This window comes from Pelophylax lessonae, assembly GCF_965119305.1.
Source record: "Pelophylax lessonae genome assembly, chromosome: 4".
Taxonomy (NCBI): domain Eukaryota; kingdom Metazoa; phylum Chordata; class Amphibia; order Anura; family Ranidae; genus Pelophylax; species Pelophylax lessonae.
In genome coordinates this window covers 603,577,893-603,592,561 of record NC_138771.1, presented here as the reverse complement: position 1 = coordinate 603,592,561, position 14,669 = coordinate 603,577,893, and the positions used below count along the sequence as shown (strand labels likewise).

Here is a 14,669-nt window from a genome sequence, read left to right as displayed (position 1 = left end):
TTCTCAATTGGATTTAGGTCTGGACTTTGACTGGGCCATTCTAACACATGAATATGCTTTGATCTAAACCATTCCATTGTAGCTCTGGCTGTATGTTTAGGGTCGTTGTTCTACTGGAAGGAACGTCTGAACAGCAATTTTTAAGTATTGCCACAGATTCTCAATTGGATTAAGGTCTGGGCTAAGACTGGACCATTCTAACACATGAATATGCTTTAAACGAAACCATTACAATTGTAGCTCTGGCTGTATGTTTAGGGTCGTTGTCCTGCTGGAAGGTGAACCTCTGCCCCACTCTTAGGTCTTTTCCAGACTCTAACAGGTTTTCTTCTAAGATTGCCCTGTATTTGGCTCCATCCATCTTCCCACTAACTCTGACCAGCTTCCCTGTGCCTGCTGAAGAAAAGTATCCCCAAAACATGATGCTGCCACCACCATGTTTCACAGTGGGGATGGTGTGTTCAGGGTGATGTGCAGTGTTAGTTTTCCACCACACATAGTGTTTTGCTTTTAGGCCAAAAAGTATAATTTAGGTCTCATCTGACCAGAGCACCTTCTTCCACATGTTTGCTGTGACCCCACATGGCTTCTCGCAAACTGCAAACCGGACTTCTTATGGCTTTCTTCTTTCCATTCTTCCATAAAGGTCAGATTTGTGGAGTGCACGACTAATAGTTGTCCTGTGGAAAGATTCTCCCACCTCAGCTGTGGATCTCTGCAGCTCCTCCAGAGTTACCATGGGCCTCTTGGCTGCTTCTCTGATTAATGCTCTCCTTGCCCGGCCTGTCAGTTTAGGTGGACGGCCATGTCTTGCTAGGTTTGCAGTTGTTCCATATTCTTTCATTTTCGGATGATGGATTGAACAGTGCTCCCTGAGATGTTCAAAGCTTGGGATATTGTTTTATAACCTAACCCTGCTTCAAACTTCTCCACAACTTTATCCCTGACCTGTCAGGTGTGTTCCTTGGCCTTCATGATGCTGTTTGTTCACTAAGGTTCTCCAACAAACCTCTAAGGGCTTCACAGAAAAGCTGTATTTATTCAGAGATTAAATTACACACAGGTGGACTCTATTTACTAATTAGGTGACTTCTGACAGCAATTGGGTCCACTAGATTCTAGTTAGAGGTATCAGAGTAAAGGGGATGAATAAAAATGCACGCCACACTTTTCACATATTTATTTCTAAAAAAATGTGAAAACCATTTATCATTTTCCTTCCACTTCACAATTATGTGCCACTTTGTGTCGGTCTATCACATAAAATCTCAATAAAATACATTTACGTTTTTTGGTTGCAAAATGACAAAATGTGGAAAATGTCAAGGGGTATGAATACTTATTTCAAGGCACTGTAAGATCACAAGGCGGAGACAGAGGAAGATTTTGATCACAGATATGGTAACAAGGACAAGATGGTTATTTGAAGATTTACCCAATTTATGTTGAGAAATAAACATCTCCTCTGGGTGAGCCATGTACATTGCATGGATTTTAGCTTCTTCCCGCATCCCTATAAAAAGTTCTGAATGCCTGGGGGGGGGGCAGGCTGAAGGATCACATGACAGACAGCCTGGGAGCGCACTCTCAGCACAGAAACATCGGCCGCCCCCTGCACATATGTGTTATGCAGGTGGCAGCAGGTTATATAAGACTTTGTAACAGGTTTTAACCTTTTGTTGCTCTGAAGAAATAGCTGTTTTCTGGGGGTATTCTGTACACCATATGTGTACAGAAGGCCTTCAGGTTGCCATATTGCATTTAACCACTTACCGACCACCCGCCGTCATTATACGTCGGTCATTTAAAGCTAAATACCTGGGTTATGGCAGCTTTCCCCAGTATTTTTTTAAATGGTGGGTGGTCGGCTTTCAGATAAGGGTGGTCCCAGTGGCGGATTCGCCTTATGGTGCGGTGGAAGAGGTGCCCCCCCCCTCCCCTCCCGCCACGTCCAAGCCATTTTCCCCGCTTACCGGACCCGCCAGCAGCGGGGAAAAGGATCCGGTCCCGGATCCTCAGAGACAGGAAGTCGATTGAGGGCAAGATGGCCCTCACTCGACTCTATGGTCTTGGAGGACTGGAGCGACGTGCCTAGCAACCGGTTTAAAGGGCCGATTTTTTTTTCAACAATTTTTTTTTTCTTTTTCTGCGTAGATGTGAGGTCTTATTGACCCCACATCTCACAATAAAGAGGTCCTGTCATGCCTATTTCTATTACAAGGGATGTTTATATTCCTTGTAATACGAACCAAGTTTTTTTAAAAACTGTGTAAAAATAAAAAATAATAAATAAAATAAATAGGAAAAAAAAAATGAAAGCTCCCTGCCCATGTTAGCTCGCGCGCAGAAGTGAACGCATATGTATGCAAGTCCCACCCACACATGTAAATGGTGTTCAAACCACACATGTGAGGTATTGCCGCGATTGTTAGAGCGAGAGCAATAATTTGAGCCCTAGACCTCCTCTGTAACTCTAAGCTGGCAACCTGTAGAAATTTTTAAAATGTCTCCTATGGGGATTTTTAAGTACCAATGTTTGTCGCCATTCCGCGAGCGTGCGCAATTTTGAAGCATGACATGTTGGATATCTATTTACTCGGCCTAACGTTATCTTTCACATTATGGAAAAAAATTGGGCTAACTTTACTGTTTTTTTATTTTTTTAATTAAAAAAAGTGAATTTTTTCCAAAAAAATTGCGTTTGGAAGACCGTTGCACAAATACGGTGTGCTAAAAAATATTGCAACGATCTCTAGTGTCTCTGCTAAGCTAAAAAATCTATATAGTTTTCTAGCAAAAAAAAAACTGATTTTAGCTTGTAAACACCGAGTGTCAAAAATAGGCCCGGTCTTAAAGTGATTAATTTTACCGAAAATTACAGCAGCTGCAGCTTAAAAAGAAAAGGTAATTTTTAATAACATTTCATTTCAACATGGCATGTGTAGAAAGAAAACATATTATTTTTTTTACTTGGTATATTTTTATTTCCACGAAATTGGAATTACCCTTAAAATGTATTGCCTGTGTGCTGATGCTTTTTTTGTCTGTTGACAGATGGGAACCAACAAATTTGCCAGCCAAAAGGGGATGACATCATATGGCACGCGTAGACACCTGTATGATCCCAAATTGGGCAATGAGCAGCCAGTGGACTCATCTACTATCAGCCTACAAATGGGCACCAACAAGGGGGCATCCCAGGTGAGGAGTTAGGGAAACATTGGTCTCAGTAGATGATATTCTTTATCCTCCTCCTTAACTTCAAACCTGTCAACTAATTATAGTGTAAGCAGCCATTTTGTGCACGAGTCTCTAGTTATTAAAAGCTGTCCAGCTGCTGGAAACTTCAGACCTCGAACCCCAGTGAGGTTTATTTTTTGGTAGGACAATTATTGGCTCAGACCACCAAAATGGCTGCTGAAAATGAAAAAAAAAATGGCTGACTGGCTGGAATAACCAAGTTGTTTCTCTTTAGGCCGGCATGACGGCCCCAGGCACCAAACGTCAGATCTTCGACCAGAAGCTTGGCAATGACCAATGCGACACCCAGACCATCCCCTTGCAAATGGGAACGAACAAGGGGGCATCTCAACAAGGCATGACAGTGTACGGCCTCCCGCGTCAAGTCTACGATGCCAAGTACTGCCTGGACAGCAACGTCTATCAGCTCGGTGAGGACGGCCACTTTGACAACAACCATCAGTATTACAACTCCGAATAAAGCCGTCCGTCTTCCAGATAACCTCCACGTCACCCTCTCCTGTGCCACCGTGTACCTGCTAACCGTGGCAGAGAAGGGTGTCCATTCTATGCCAGCGTGTGCTAGTTGCTCTGGCAAAGGGGGTTAATGCTACCCAATATCCATGTTTGCTCTTGCAGAGTAAAAAAAAAAATAAAAAATATTAATGATACCACTAGGTGCCAATATGCCTCCTGGCACCTAGAACGCTGCATGTCCCAAACCTGCTGTTCTGGCAGAGAATGATCTCCCTCCTACCCCCTTTCTTCTTTCCTGGCAGAAAAGGGGGTATAACTGCCCATTCTGTGCCAGACTGTGCCCGCTGTTTTGGCAGTAACAAAATAAAAACCCATTCCCCATATGTCTGACGCTACATTAAAAGAGACTGGGAATAAGCTATTTGCGGAGCCTTGTATTCTTTTTTTTTTTTTGCCAAAAAACACAGCTCAGCATTCAAGTGTAAATCTGCAGAGCATTGCTCTCTCCATCTCACTGTTAGGTGAGACAGAACATTGCACCCTAACCACCATGCTGCTTTGGTCACTCCTTTCAGCTGTATCATTTCCCAGTAGGCAGTGCTGCAGTGTAGAGTCTTAACCGTGTCGTGCCTGGGGGGGTTATGCTCGGGGATGGGAGCCGTATTCAAATTTTGTTTATTTTTTGTTAAATATATATTTTACTGACCACAGTAGACAGGATTCCCATTTTCCACCATGGTAAAACATGGGCAAAAAAATTAGAAGGATGCATTACAGTTGTCTTGTTATTTTTTTTTTGTTTGTTTTTTTTTTTTTTGGTAATAAAATAAGGCGCTTTTTTGCCGATAAAACCATTAGATATCCACCATTGGATATACAGACTTTATCCAAATATATACACAGGAGTGGAAATTGACTAATATATTGTAGACACTTACATGGTGCCCTTTCAGCTACTTGTATACTGTAAAAAAAAAAAAAAAGAGGAATAGAGAGTTTTTAGGGAAGACTAGAAAAAACACCAAATCATACCAGTTTTTATTGTGTACAAAATTAAAAAAAGTCCTATCAGACATGTACATATTTAACAAATTAATTATTTAAAAAAAAAACCCACACACACACATATATATATATATATATATATATATATATATATATATATATATATATATATATGTAGATATATGCATTGAATGGAAATTGTTGTGCCGAAACCAAAAATGGTAAAAAAGGATGCACTTGGCCCAAACCGAAAATGAGTTTTTTAAAAAAAAAAAAATAAAAAAAAAATATATATATATATATATATATATATATATTTTTTTTTTTTTTTTATATATAATTGTATTATATTGGACTTCTTAATTAATAAATTAGAATTTATTGACAGTGATTCTCGGCACCTTTAGCACAAGAAAAATGCATATCCCTTAAAATTGTATGTCTTGGTCTGTTGCACTTTTGTGGTGGTGTTAAAAATGTTGCTTGCCACATTTTTGGCCAGTTAAAAAAAAAAACGCACCAAAAATGCACCTCCCCATTAAAATGTATTGAAAACGCATCAATAACGCACCCGTGTTAAATTTTTTTCATGTTTTTGGCACCTTTTTCTTTAGCGGCAAAATGACAAAAAACACAATTCTTGCCCGATGTTTCGGCCGCTGAAATTTCAGTGCATCTCTATATATTATACAGTATATATATATAAATAAATATATATATATATATATATATATATATATATATATATATACACACACTATATATACATACATTAAATTGGATAGAGCATTAGATGCTAGTGACATTATGTTTTACCACCATACTAATAATGCAAACCCTTGTCAACATGTTTCTAGGTATGAACCCCTTTATCAGGACAGGGCAAGTTACATAAAAGCGTTGTTATATGTATAATCCATCTGAATGTTAACAGATAAAAATCAATTGGCATATATCCATAAATATTCTATTTATTGATATCAAATGTGAGTGTATATGTATGTATATATAGATTTATTTTATCACATTACTGTATAATATATAGTATATAGTCCATTTTAAAATATGTTCATGTATGATAAGAATTTTATGTGTTGGGTTTTTTTTATTTTTTTTTTTACTTTAGCGGCTTATCTAGTGTTGCCTAAAATCTCCCTGTTCCTCTTTTTTTTTTTTCCACCATGGGTTTTTGGGTTTTCCCCCATCAACACAATCAGTATTCCGCCACTGGGGAGCCTTTCCTGCCAGCAAAACACAATGATTAGTGTAGCCGGCTATACCTGGCGGCACTAATAATTAGTGAAAAACCCAACAGGCTGGTTGTACACAAGTCAATTGATGGGTCAACTTGTGTACAACCAGGGTGCCCATACATGGATCAAAATTCCATCCATGTATGGTCAGCTTTAGTCTTAGTTACAAAAACATTCACTGTGGCCACTTTGGCTGCCACAATAATACTGCTAGGCTCCTAATGGGTGACATCAATCATAAGCTTCCTTGGCACCACAAAGAGCCATCCTAATGTGTCCCATATGCAGTTCAGTTCGACCCTTTCTATAATCAGATCCAGTCTACAAAAAAAAAAAAAAAAAAACGATGCATGCACGGAAAGTTTTGTCACAATTGATTTTTCCTAGCTTGAATCAAAGATGATTGCACAAGTTGGATGGTAAGCCCTTCTTTTTTGCAATTTAATTGTTAGATAATGTATGGATTAAAAAAATAAGAGGCCCAATAAAATTTTCTGCAAAATGATTTCATCTGCAGTTGGGTGGAATCAGAAGCACAAAGTAATTGTACAGCTAGAAAGAAAAAAAAATGTAAATATGTGTTTGAAAATTCCAATTAAATCAAACATAAAAACTCAAAATAGATGAGTATCACCAGATTATTGGATTTCCTGAAGCTGACCATTCACCAGTAGAATTTAACTTGAAAATGTTTGTTTTTGAAGCATCTGTTCGATTTTCTAATGATTAGAATGATGACCATTTTTGAAAACTTGAAGGATGAGGATGAAAATTATTTTCTTGAACAAATTAACTTCTAACTGTGAATGTGATTTTTCTTCCTGAAAAATCATACTTATTGTAAAGTAGCCTGTTTAATACCTCTGGAATTGAATGAAATGAGTTGCCTCAGTAATGGAAAGATCAAATGCTCTGGCAAACAATTTTTCCAAATTTCCATACAAACAAAATTCTACTGGCCAGCTTTAGTCCAGGAAAGTGAATCAGAAAGCTGCCGATTTCCAAAAATCAAAAAGCCACCAATGCCGTTGTCTCAGGTGGTCTGCAGAGTGTCGCTGCCCCTGTGTTTGAGGCCATTAAAGGAAATGAATAAGTGAATGGAAGAGTGGTCAGGGCAGGAATGCTCTGCAGATTCAGGAGTCTTATTAGTAAGGAGCAGGAGGGAAGCTGCAGGTGTGGGATAGGAGGGGTGGGCGCTGGTTGAATAATGCTCTGGCAGGTGAGAGGCTATCAGGACAATGACCGCCACCAGAATGGGTGCAATGCTTTGCAGACTACCATGTCATACTGTATCTTGCCTGGCTCTGTTTTGTGCATGTTCCTATCTCCTCTCCTCACCGCAGCATAGAGTATGTGAACAACACCTCCCTTTACAGAACTGACTGCAAATATATTTCTATATATTTCTAATTTGTCTCTCTGTGCTTTATTTGCGCACACGTTGTACAAAAAGGAAATGCTGAACATGGGGCACAAGAGATAAATAGCCCTTGAGGTCTACAGAATGGACTTGCCAATGCAGCTGTGTCTACCAACTCCAGCATGGAGATGTCTCCTAGCTCTGCCTCTAAGGCCCTATTTAGACTATCCATCCTATCGCTTGGGGCAATTCGCCAGCAACAGGGTTTCTAACTAAAGCGCACACACACACATCTGCCCTTGGTGGCTGAACTACACTATCTCTGTTGCCAGTGTGCCAGTGAGGGTCCTGTGATATTGAAGCAATGGAGTGATTTCCCATCAATCTGGTTGTTATGTAATTGTTGCTAGTGCGCCATGGGCCCTAAGCCTCGTACACACGACCAGATTATCGGACACATTTTTGTCCATTTTTTGTTGCATTCTAATCTCAATATTGAAAGCAAAGAGGTTACTTTCATATGAAAATTCTCATACGACAGAATTCAACTTCAGAAGTGATGTAATGTGTTGAATTGTTTTGTATGTGTTCTTTCATTTCAGAGCATGCGTAGTCTTGCTCTTATGATTTTTTTTTTTAGGATGAAAGCTATACTAATTAAACAAAAATCGGACGTTGTGGTCACATACGATAAAAATTTTATAGCCTGCACATCCAGTTTTTGTAATACGAAAACTCGTAATCGGCTGTCGAAAGCACCATTCTAAAGACCCAAAAATCGGCAGATCGTTCTCGGAGGAAATTTTATTTCCGATTTTCTTAATGTGTGTACGGGCCTTTAGGGTAAGACTATATGAGCTATTTAATCTACTAAAAGGTTGACCACTTCTACACAATCATATCAGAAGCAGCACATAGATGTTTAGTGTTGCAATTGACTGGTGGTTACAGGTAAAGGGAATAAAATCAGCAATGTAGCCCAGGACTTAAAACAGAACTAAACCCATCAGTTTGATCATTTCAAAAAACAGTTAACATTCCCGCCATGCTGGAAATGCTAGCTGTCAGATTGGTTGTGCTCTCAACCAAACTATCAAATCATCCAATGGCTGGTGTCATAACTTATCACATGTGCAGGCATCATGGCAGTTGCAGATTAAACAGAGGCCAAGATGGCAGCTTCCTTGGCTGAAAACGATAGCAACAGTGTTGAAATGCAGAGCTTCTAGCTGAGAAAAATTGTGTTCAATAGTTTTAAATCTGCATTTGGTGATCCTGCCATGAAGGTCCTTATTTAGGCACTTCCTGTTTTAGGGTGATAACATTCTGTTCCTGTTCTGGGTGGCTGCGTTTTAAAATGATAAATAAAACAAATGCCCCCCTCCAAAAAAAAAGATATCTGTCCCACATATCTTCTCTAGAGCAGTGGTCTTCATACTGTGGCCCATGGGATTTTTGCTTGCCGCAATGGGGCACTATTCCTCCCACTGACACCAACAATGGGGCATGGTGTACTGCGACTGGCCACACTCTAGCACTCTAAAGTCTGAAGGACAGTAACTGGCCCTTTGCTTAGAAAGTTTGGAGATCCCTGCTCTAGAGTGGTCTCCAACTCACTATAAAAAAATCTTCAGCATCTGACACTTCCTAGAACAGCCTTTCTCATCCTTTCTACCCCTGAGGAATCCTTGAAAATAATTTTCGGATCTCTGGAAGCCCCTGGTAAAATTTATTTAAAGCGGTTGTAAACCCTATAAAAAAAAAAAATAAAAAAAAAAAACCTGCAAGACAAAGGCATAATGAGCTAGTATGCATCGCATACTAGCCCATTATGTGTAACTTACCTTAAAACGAAGCCCCGACACGGACCCCCGGACATCGATGCGGGCGCTGCCATGATCCCTCGTCGTCTCTTCCGGGTTCAGCGGCTCCGGCGCGCTGATTGGCCGGAAGAGACGGCTCCGGCGCGCTGATTGGCCGGAGCCGCGATGACGTCACTCCCGCGCATGCGCGCGGGAGTGATTTTTCCGGCAAGCTCCCGGCAACTTAATTGAAGGTCCCCCCGGACCTTCAGAGCGCATGCGCCGTTATGCACTGTAAATATCTCCTAAACCGTGCCGGTTTAGGAGATATTATTTGTACCTACAGGTAAGCCTTATTATAGGCTTACCTGTAGGTAAAAGTGTCAAAAAGCGGGATACTACCGCTTTAATGGAAGTCAGTAAGTAGATCGCTCCTAACATTGGTGGTCAGCAGAAAAGAAGAATGCTCTCCTTTCAGTGGTGTTCAGAACATCACCCTTGCAGACACTTATTATCAGTGTAAAGCCCTGACCCTGCCAAGTGGCATTGGCCCCGAGTCTCTGTAGGCACCATCAGATAGAAGGTCAATCAGCAACCTCTCAAGGAACCCCTAGCTTGCTCTGGAGGAAACCTAGTTGAGAATAGCTTTCCTTAGTCTCCCTTTAAGTTCTGTGGTTTAATTCACCGGACCCTACTTCACCATAGTACTAAGATGCAGTTTGGAGACCAGTGCTTTTGAAGAAACCAGTCTCATTTGCAAATGTATTAAACTGCCACCAAGAGCTGAAGACAGGCATCTTCTCAGTACTGGCTTCTTGAGCATGTTCAGAAGCCCACAACAAGCTCCAGTACTCTAATTTAGACCTCAGCATATAACATGACCGTCTCCCTCTTACTCCACATCAGTGGGCTCACCCATCACTCTATAGAACCAACATTTAGTTGTATCCCACTCTTGACGATCCAATAGTCCAGATTCTCTGGGTGCCACATCTGATAATCCTCAAAGGCATTTAAAATTTTCTAGGAAAATTTTTTACATCAGCGGCTCATTGCTCAACCCTCCTCAATTGCTCAGGCTTGGGACAGCATGCAGAATGTAATAGCACATGTACATAGCCAATTTACCAACCAGCATGGCTGTGGCCTATGGAAGGAAACCCATGTAAACACAGGGATAACATGCAAACACCATGCAAATTGTGTCCTGGCCAAGATTCAAACCAAGGACCACAGAACAGCAAGGCATATGCCAACCACTAAGGCCACTGTACCGCCAACAGTAAATTATGAGAGGCCAAAGCTCAACTTTGTGTGCTGAAGATGAGGCTTTGGATATCCAAGGCTGTAAAAGTAGCTCACCTTGAAAAACTATATTTAAACTTCTGGCTTCCAGCATGCAAGTTCGTTTTTTCAAAAAGCGTGGAACAAAAGCCTCAGCGGTACATTTCCAGGTCTTTCAGATGTTTACATTATTATAGTTCGATCCAGTGAGAGAATAGAGAAGAACCAAAATAAGTCCAGATGCATGAAAAAGCATTATACAACAACACAATTCACTGAAACTTCATTGGATATTTCCTGTATGAATTGATGCAAATAAAAAATATACTAGAAGCATGCCAACATAGTCTGATGCACCGTGTTACACAAGAATGTTTACTGCCTGTGATTTTATACCATTGGTTCTAGCAGGTGGGAGAATCTTCTCCAAAATACAGGTGACTAATTGACACCAATCTGAGTGTTTTCATATTGGTTTCAAAACCCAATGCCTAACTTAGAAAAAGTAGATCCTTCTAAGCCTAGTTTTACACTGTACCGGGTATAGGAATGCAGGTAAAATGCACGCATTCCAGCAGAAAAGCAGAGGTGCCTTTAATTCTTAATAGCAGGCCCATGTATCAGAAAACACGGCATGTTTTTAGACTTCATTGTGCCAAAGCACCATGGGGTTCAATGTGGCCGCGTTTAAAAAAAAAAAAACAAGGGGGTAGGGACCTTTTCCTTGCAGGAAATGCAGGCACAGCAGCCCATTGAAATGAATAGGCTGCTGTGGTCAAGCAAACACGAGCCACACCACCCGCACAGATGTGAACCTACACTAAGCAGACAGTATATATAAATATATATATATACATACATACATACACACACACACATACATACATACATACATACACATATCTCACATCCCAAAAAAAAAGCGTTCCCCTAGGATGCTGGGCAGAGCCTCAGATCACTCATTTATGTAAAGCACCACCAAATGTGGTCAATTTTTGGCTGATACCCCACTGTGAACTGTGATTTCTGGCATGATGGCTCAATACCTTAGAAGTTCCAGTCCATGCAAAAATATTGTTCCACCGATAGCTGCGACTTAGGTCATTTTAAGGAGACCAATGCTGAGAAAAATTTCAAGGCATCCTTTGCAGACCAAAACAAATGCTAGCTGCCTGGCTGTCTCTGGCAGGGCTGTTCGAAAATTAGCATTTTCAGAAGGTCAGAGGTTTACACAAAGGAGGCAATTACAGCTACAAAACATACACGTGTCAAATACACATATAATCTTATAGGAAGATCCATGTTGGAATGAACAGCCTGGCGTTGGTTTTAAATTAGTTATTGACCACTTTAGGAACGCTCAATACATACATTGCCTTGAAAAAGTATTCACATCCCTTGAAATTTTCCACATTTCGTCGTGTTACAACTAAAAAATGTAAATGTATTTTATTGGGATTTTATGTGATGAATCCAACACAAAGTGGCAAATAATTGTGAAGTGGAAGAAAAATGATAAATGGTTTTCAGATTTTTTTTTACAAATAAATATGTGAAAAGTGTGGCATGCATTTGTATTCAGCCCCCTTTACTCTGATACTTCTAACTGAAATCTAGTGGAAACAATTGCCATCAGAAGTCACATAATTAGTAAATAGAGTTCACCTGTGAAATTTAACCTCAGTATAAATACAGCTGTTCTGTGAAGCCCTCGGATGTTTGTTTAAGAACCTTAGTGAACAATCATCATCATGAAGGCCAAGGAACTCACCACACAGGTCAGAAATAAAGTTGTGGAGAAATTTTAAAGCAGGGTGCAGTTATAAAAAAAAAATTTACCAAGCTTTGAACATCTCACAGAGCACTGTTCAAGCCATCATCTGAAAATGGAAAGAGTATGGCACAACTGCAAACTTACCAAGACATGGCCGTCCACCTAAACTGACAGGCCGGGCCAGGAGAGCATTAATCAGAGAAGCAGCCAAGAGGCCCATTACAGAGATCCACAGCTTAGGTGGGAGAATCAAGACAACTATTAGTTGTGCACTCCACAAATCTGGCCTTTATGGAAGAGTGGCAAAAAGAAAGCCATAAGAAGTTCTGTTGGCAAGAAGCCATGTGGGGGACACAGCAAACATGTGGAAGAAGGTGCACTGGTCAGGCGAGACCAAAATTGAACTTTTTGGCCTAAAAGCAAAATCGCTATGTGTGGCAGAAAACTAACACTGCACATCACTCTGAGCACACCATCCCCACCATAAAACATGGTGGTGGCAGCATCATGTTGTGGGGATGCTTTACATCAGCAGGAACAGGGAAGCTGGTCAGTGTTGATGGGAAGATGAATGGAGCCAAATACAGGGCAATCTTAAGCCCCGTACACACGCACAGATCGTCGTCATACAAATGTTCGTCTTTTCTCCCCGGGATGTCGGTGTCTGTTGAAAAGTGCAAAGACAGCACAAGGACAGCACAAGAATTTTGTCCGCAGACTTCAGCTGACTGCAGAAGTGATGTCATGTAATGGTTAACTTTCCCTGTGTTTTTTATTTTCTGAGCATGCCCAGTCTTGCAAATCTGCGGTCTGTCGGCTGATTTCTGTACTGACAGGCGAACAATCGTCCGTTCTGGTGTCCGCAGACAAAAATTTTCATGTTTGCAAGAAAGACTCTTGTCCGCGGATTGTGTGCAGACAGCTGTCGGAGGCACCATACTAACACGCGTACAATCGGCAGATCTTTAGTCCGCCGACGTTTGTATGACGACGATCGGTACGTGTGTACGGGCCTTAAGAAGAAAACCTGTTGGAGTCTTCAAAAGACCTGGGGACTGGGGCAGAGGTTCCCCTTCTAGCAGGACAACGACCCTAAACATACAAACAGAGCTACAATTAAATGGTTTAGATCAAAGCATATTCATGTGTTAGAATGGCCCAGTCAAAATCCTGACCTAAATCCAATTGAGAATATATGGCAAGACTTGAATAATGCTCTCTATCCAACATGGCAGAGCTTTCTCTAGATGTGCAAAGCTGGTAGAGACATCCCCAAAAAGATAATAATTGCAGTGAAAGGTGGTTCTACAAAGTATTGAGGGGGGGGTGAATACAAATGCACACCGCAATTTTCACATATTTATTTGTAAAAAATCTTGAAAACCATTTATCATTTTCCTTCCACTTCACAATTATGTGTCACTTTGTGTTGGTCTATCACTTAAAATCCCAATAAAGTTTGTTTACATTTTTGGTTGTAAAATGACAAAATGTGAAAAATTTCAAGGTATGAATACTTTTACAAGGCACTGTACATGTAGTGGTAAAGGGTGGGCATTAAAGGATAACTTCACCTTCTGGAGCATCTTACACCCATATTTGGGATGTAACATGAACCAAGCTCCAGGATTCTCTCCCCACCATCACATTTTAAAAATGTTGCGGCTGTGCAGGGCTTCGCTTGCACAGCCATGTCATTCATTCAAAGCAATCTGTGAATGCGAAAACTACAAGTCCCGTCTGTTACTGTGGCAGACAGCTTGTAGTGCTCAGTGAACTGCGGGGGAGCTGATGAGTGCCCTTCATAGTTCATTGACACTTCCTCCACCTTTGTAACTGTCTGCCTGTACAGAGGCAGTGTCTGCAGGAGCCTGACATTACACCTGTGAGCTACTGATCACAGACGCAATGCTCTGCAGGCTCCTCTAAAGAAAAAAAAAAACAAAAAACACTTTTTCCCTGCAAAAATTAATTTATTTTTTCCAAAAAGGTGAACTTAGCCTTTAATGCTAACGCTCTGCACATACACACCACTGGGCAGCCGATGTTTACATGCTGAGAGCATACGCTCAACTCTTGGTCCAGACTAAAAATCAGTAGCTGGACGGACCAGCTTTAAGGCTCCATTTACACCTGAGCGCATCAATTTGAGGCATTTATTGCAGGTGTTTGGAGGCAGGCATTGACATCTGACCAAAAATGCTTGTGATCTGCCAAAAAAGAAGCTTGTGTACTTTTTTTGAGCTTCAGGCGATTGCCGCCTGACACCCGTGATCGTTACCCACTGAGAGAGAACGGTCAGCTGTTGTAAACACAGCTGACCATTCTTCTCCCTGGAATGATCATAGAGCCCCTGTGATCGTTCTGTATAGGATCACATGTCTCTATGGTCATTTCAGAAGCCACGCAACCCCCCCCCCCCCCCCACAGTTGGAATCACTCCCCTAGGCTCACATTTAAGCCCTTGATCCCCC

General features: G+C 41.0%; 1 protein-coding gene across 1 annotated transcript in view; it reads left to right on the top strand.

Moving 5' to 3' along the window:
• CNN1 (calponin 1) overlaps window positions 1–4,400 on the top strand; it is a 63,397-nt gene extending 58,997 nt beyond the window's left edge. Inside the window, exons 6-7 of the mRNA XM_082254836.1 lie at window positions 3,055–3,201; window positions 3,476–4,400. Coding sequence (XP_082110962.1) covers window positions 3,055–3,201; window positions 3,476–3,721 — 393 coding nt within the window. The 3' untranslated portion in view covers window positions 3,722–4,400. The remainder of the gene's footprint in view (window positions 1–3,054; window positions 3,202–3,475) is intronic.
• Window positions 4,401–14,669: the final 10,269 nt, after the last annotated feature.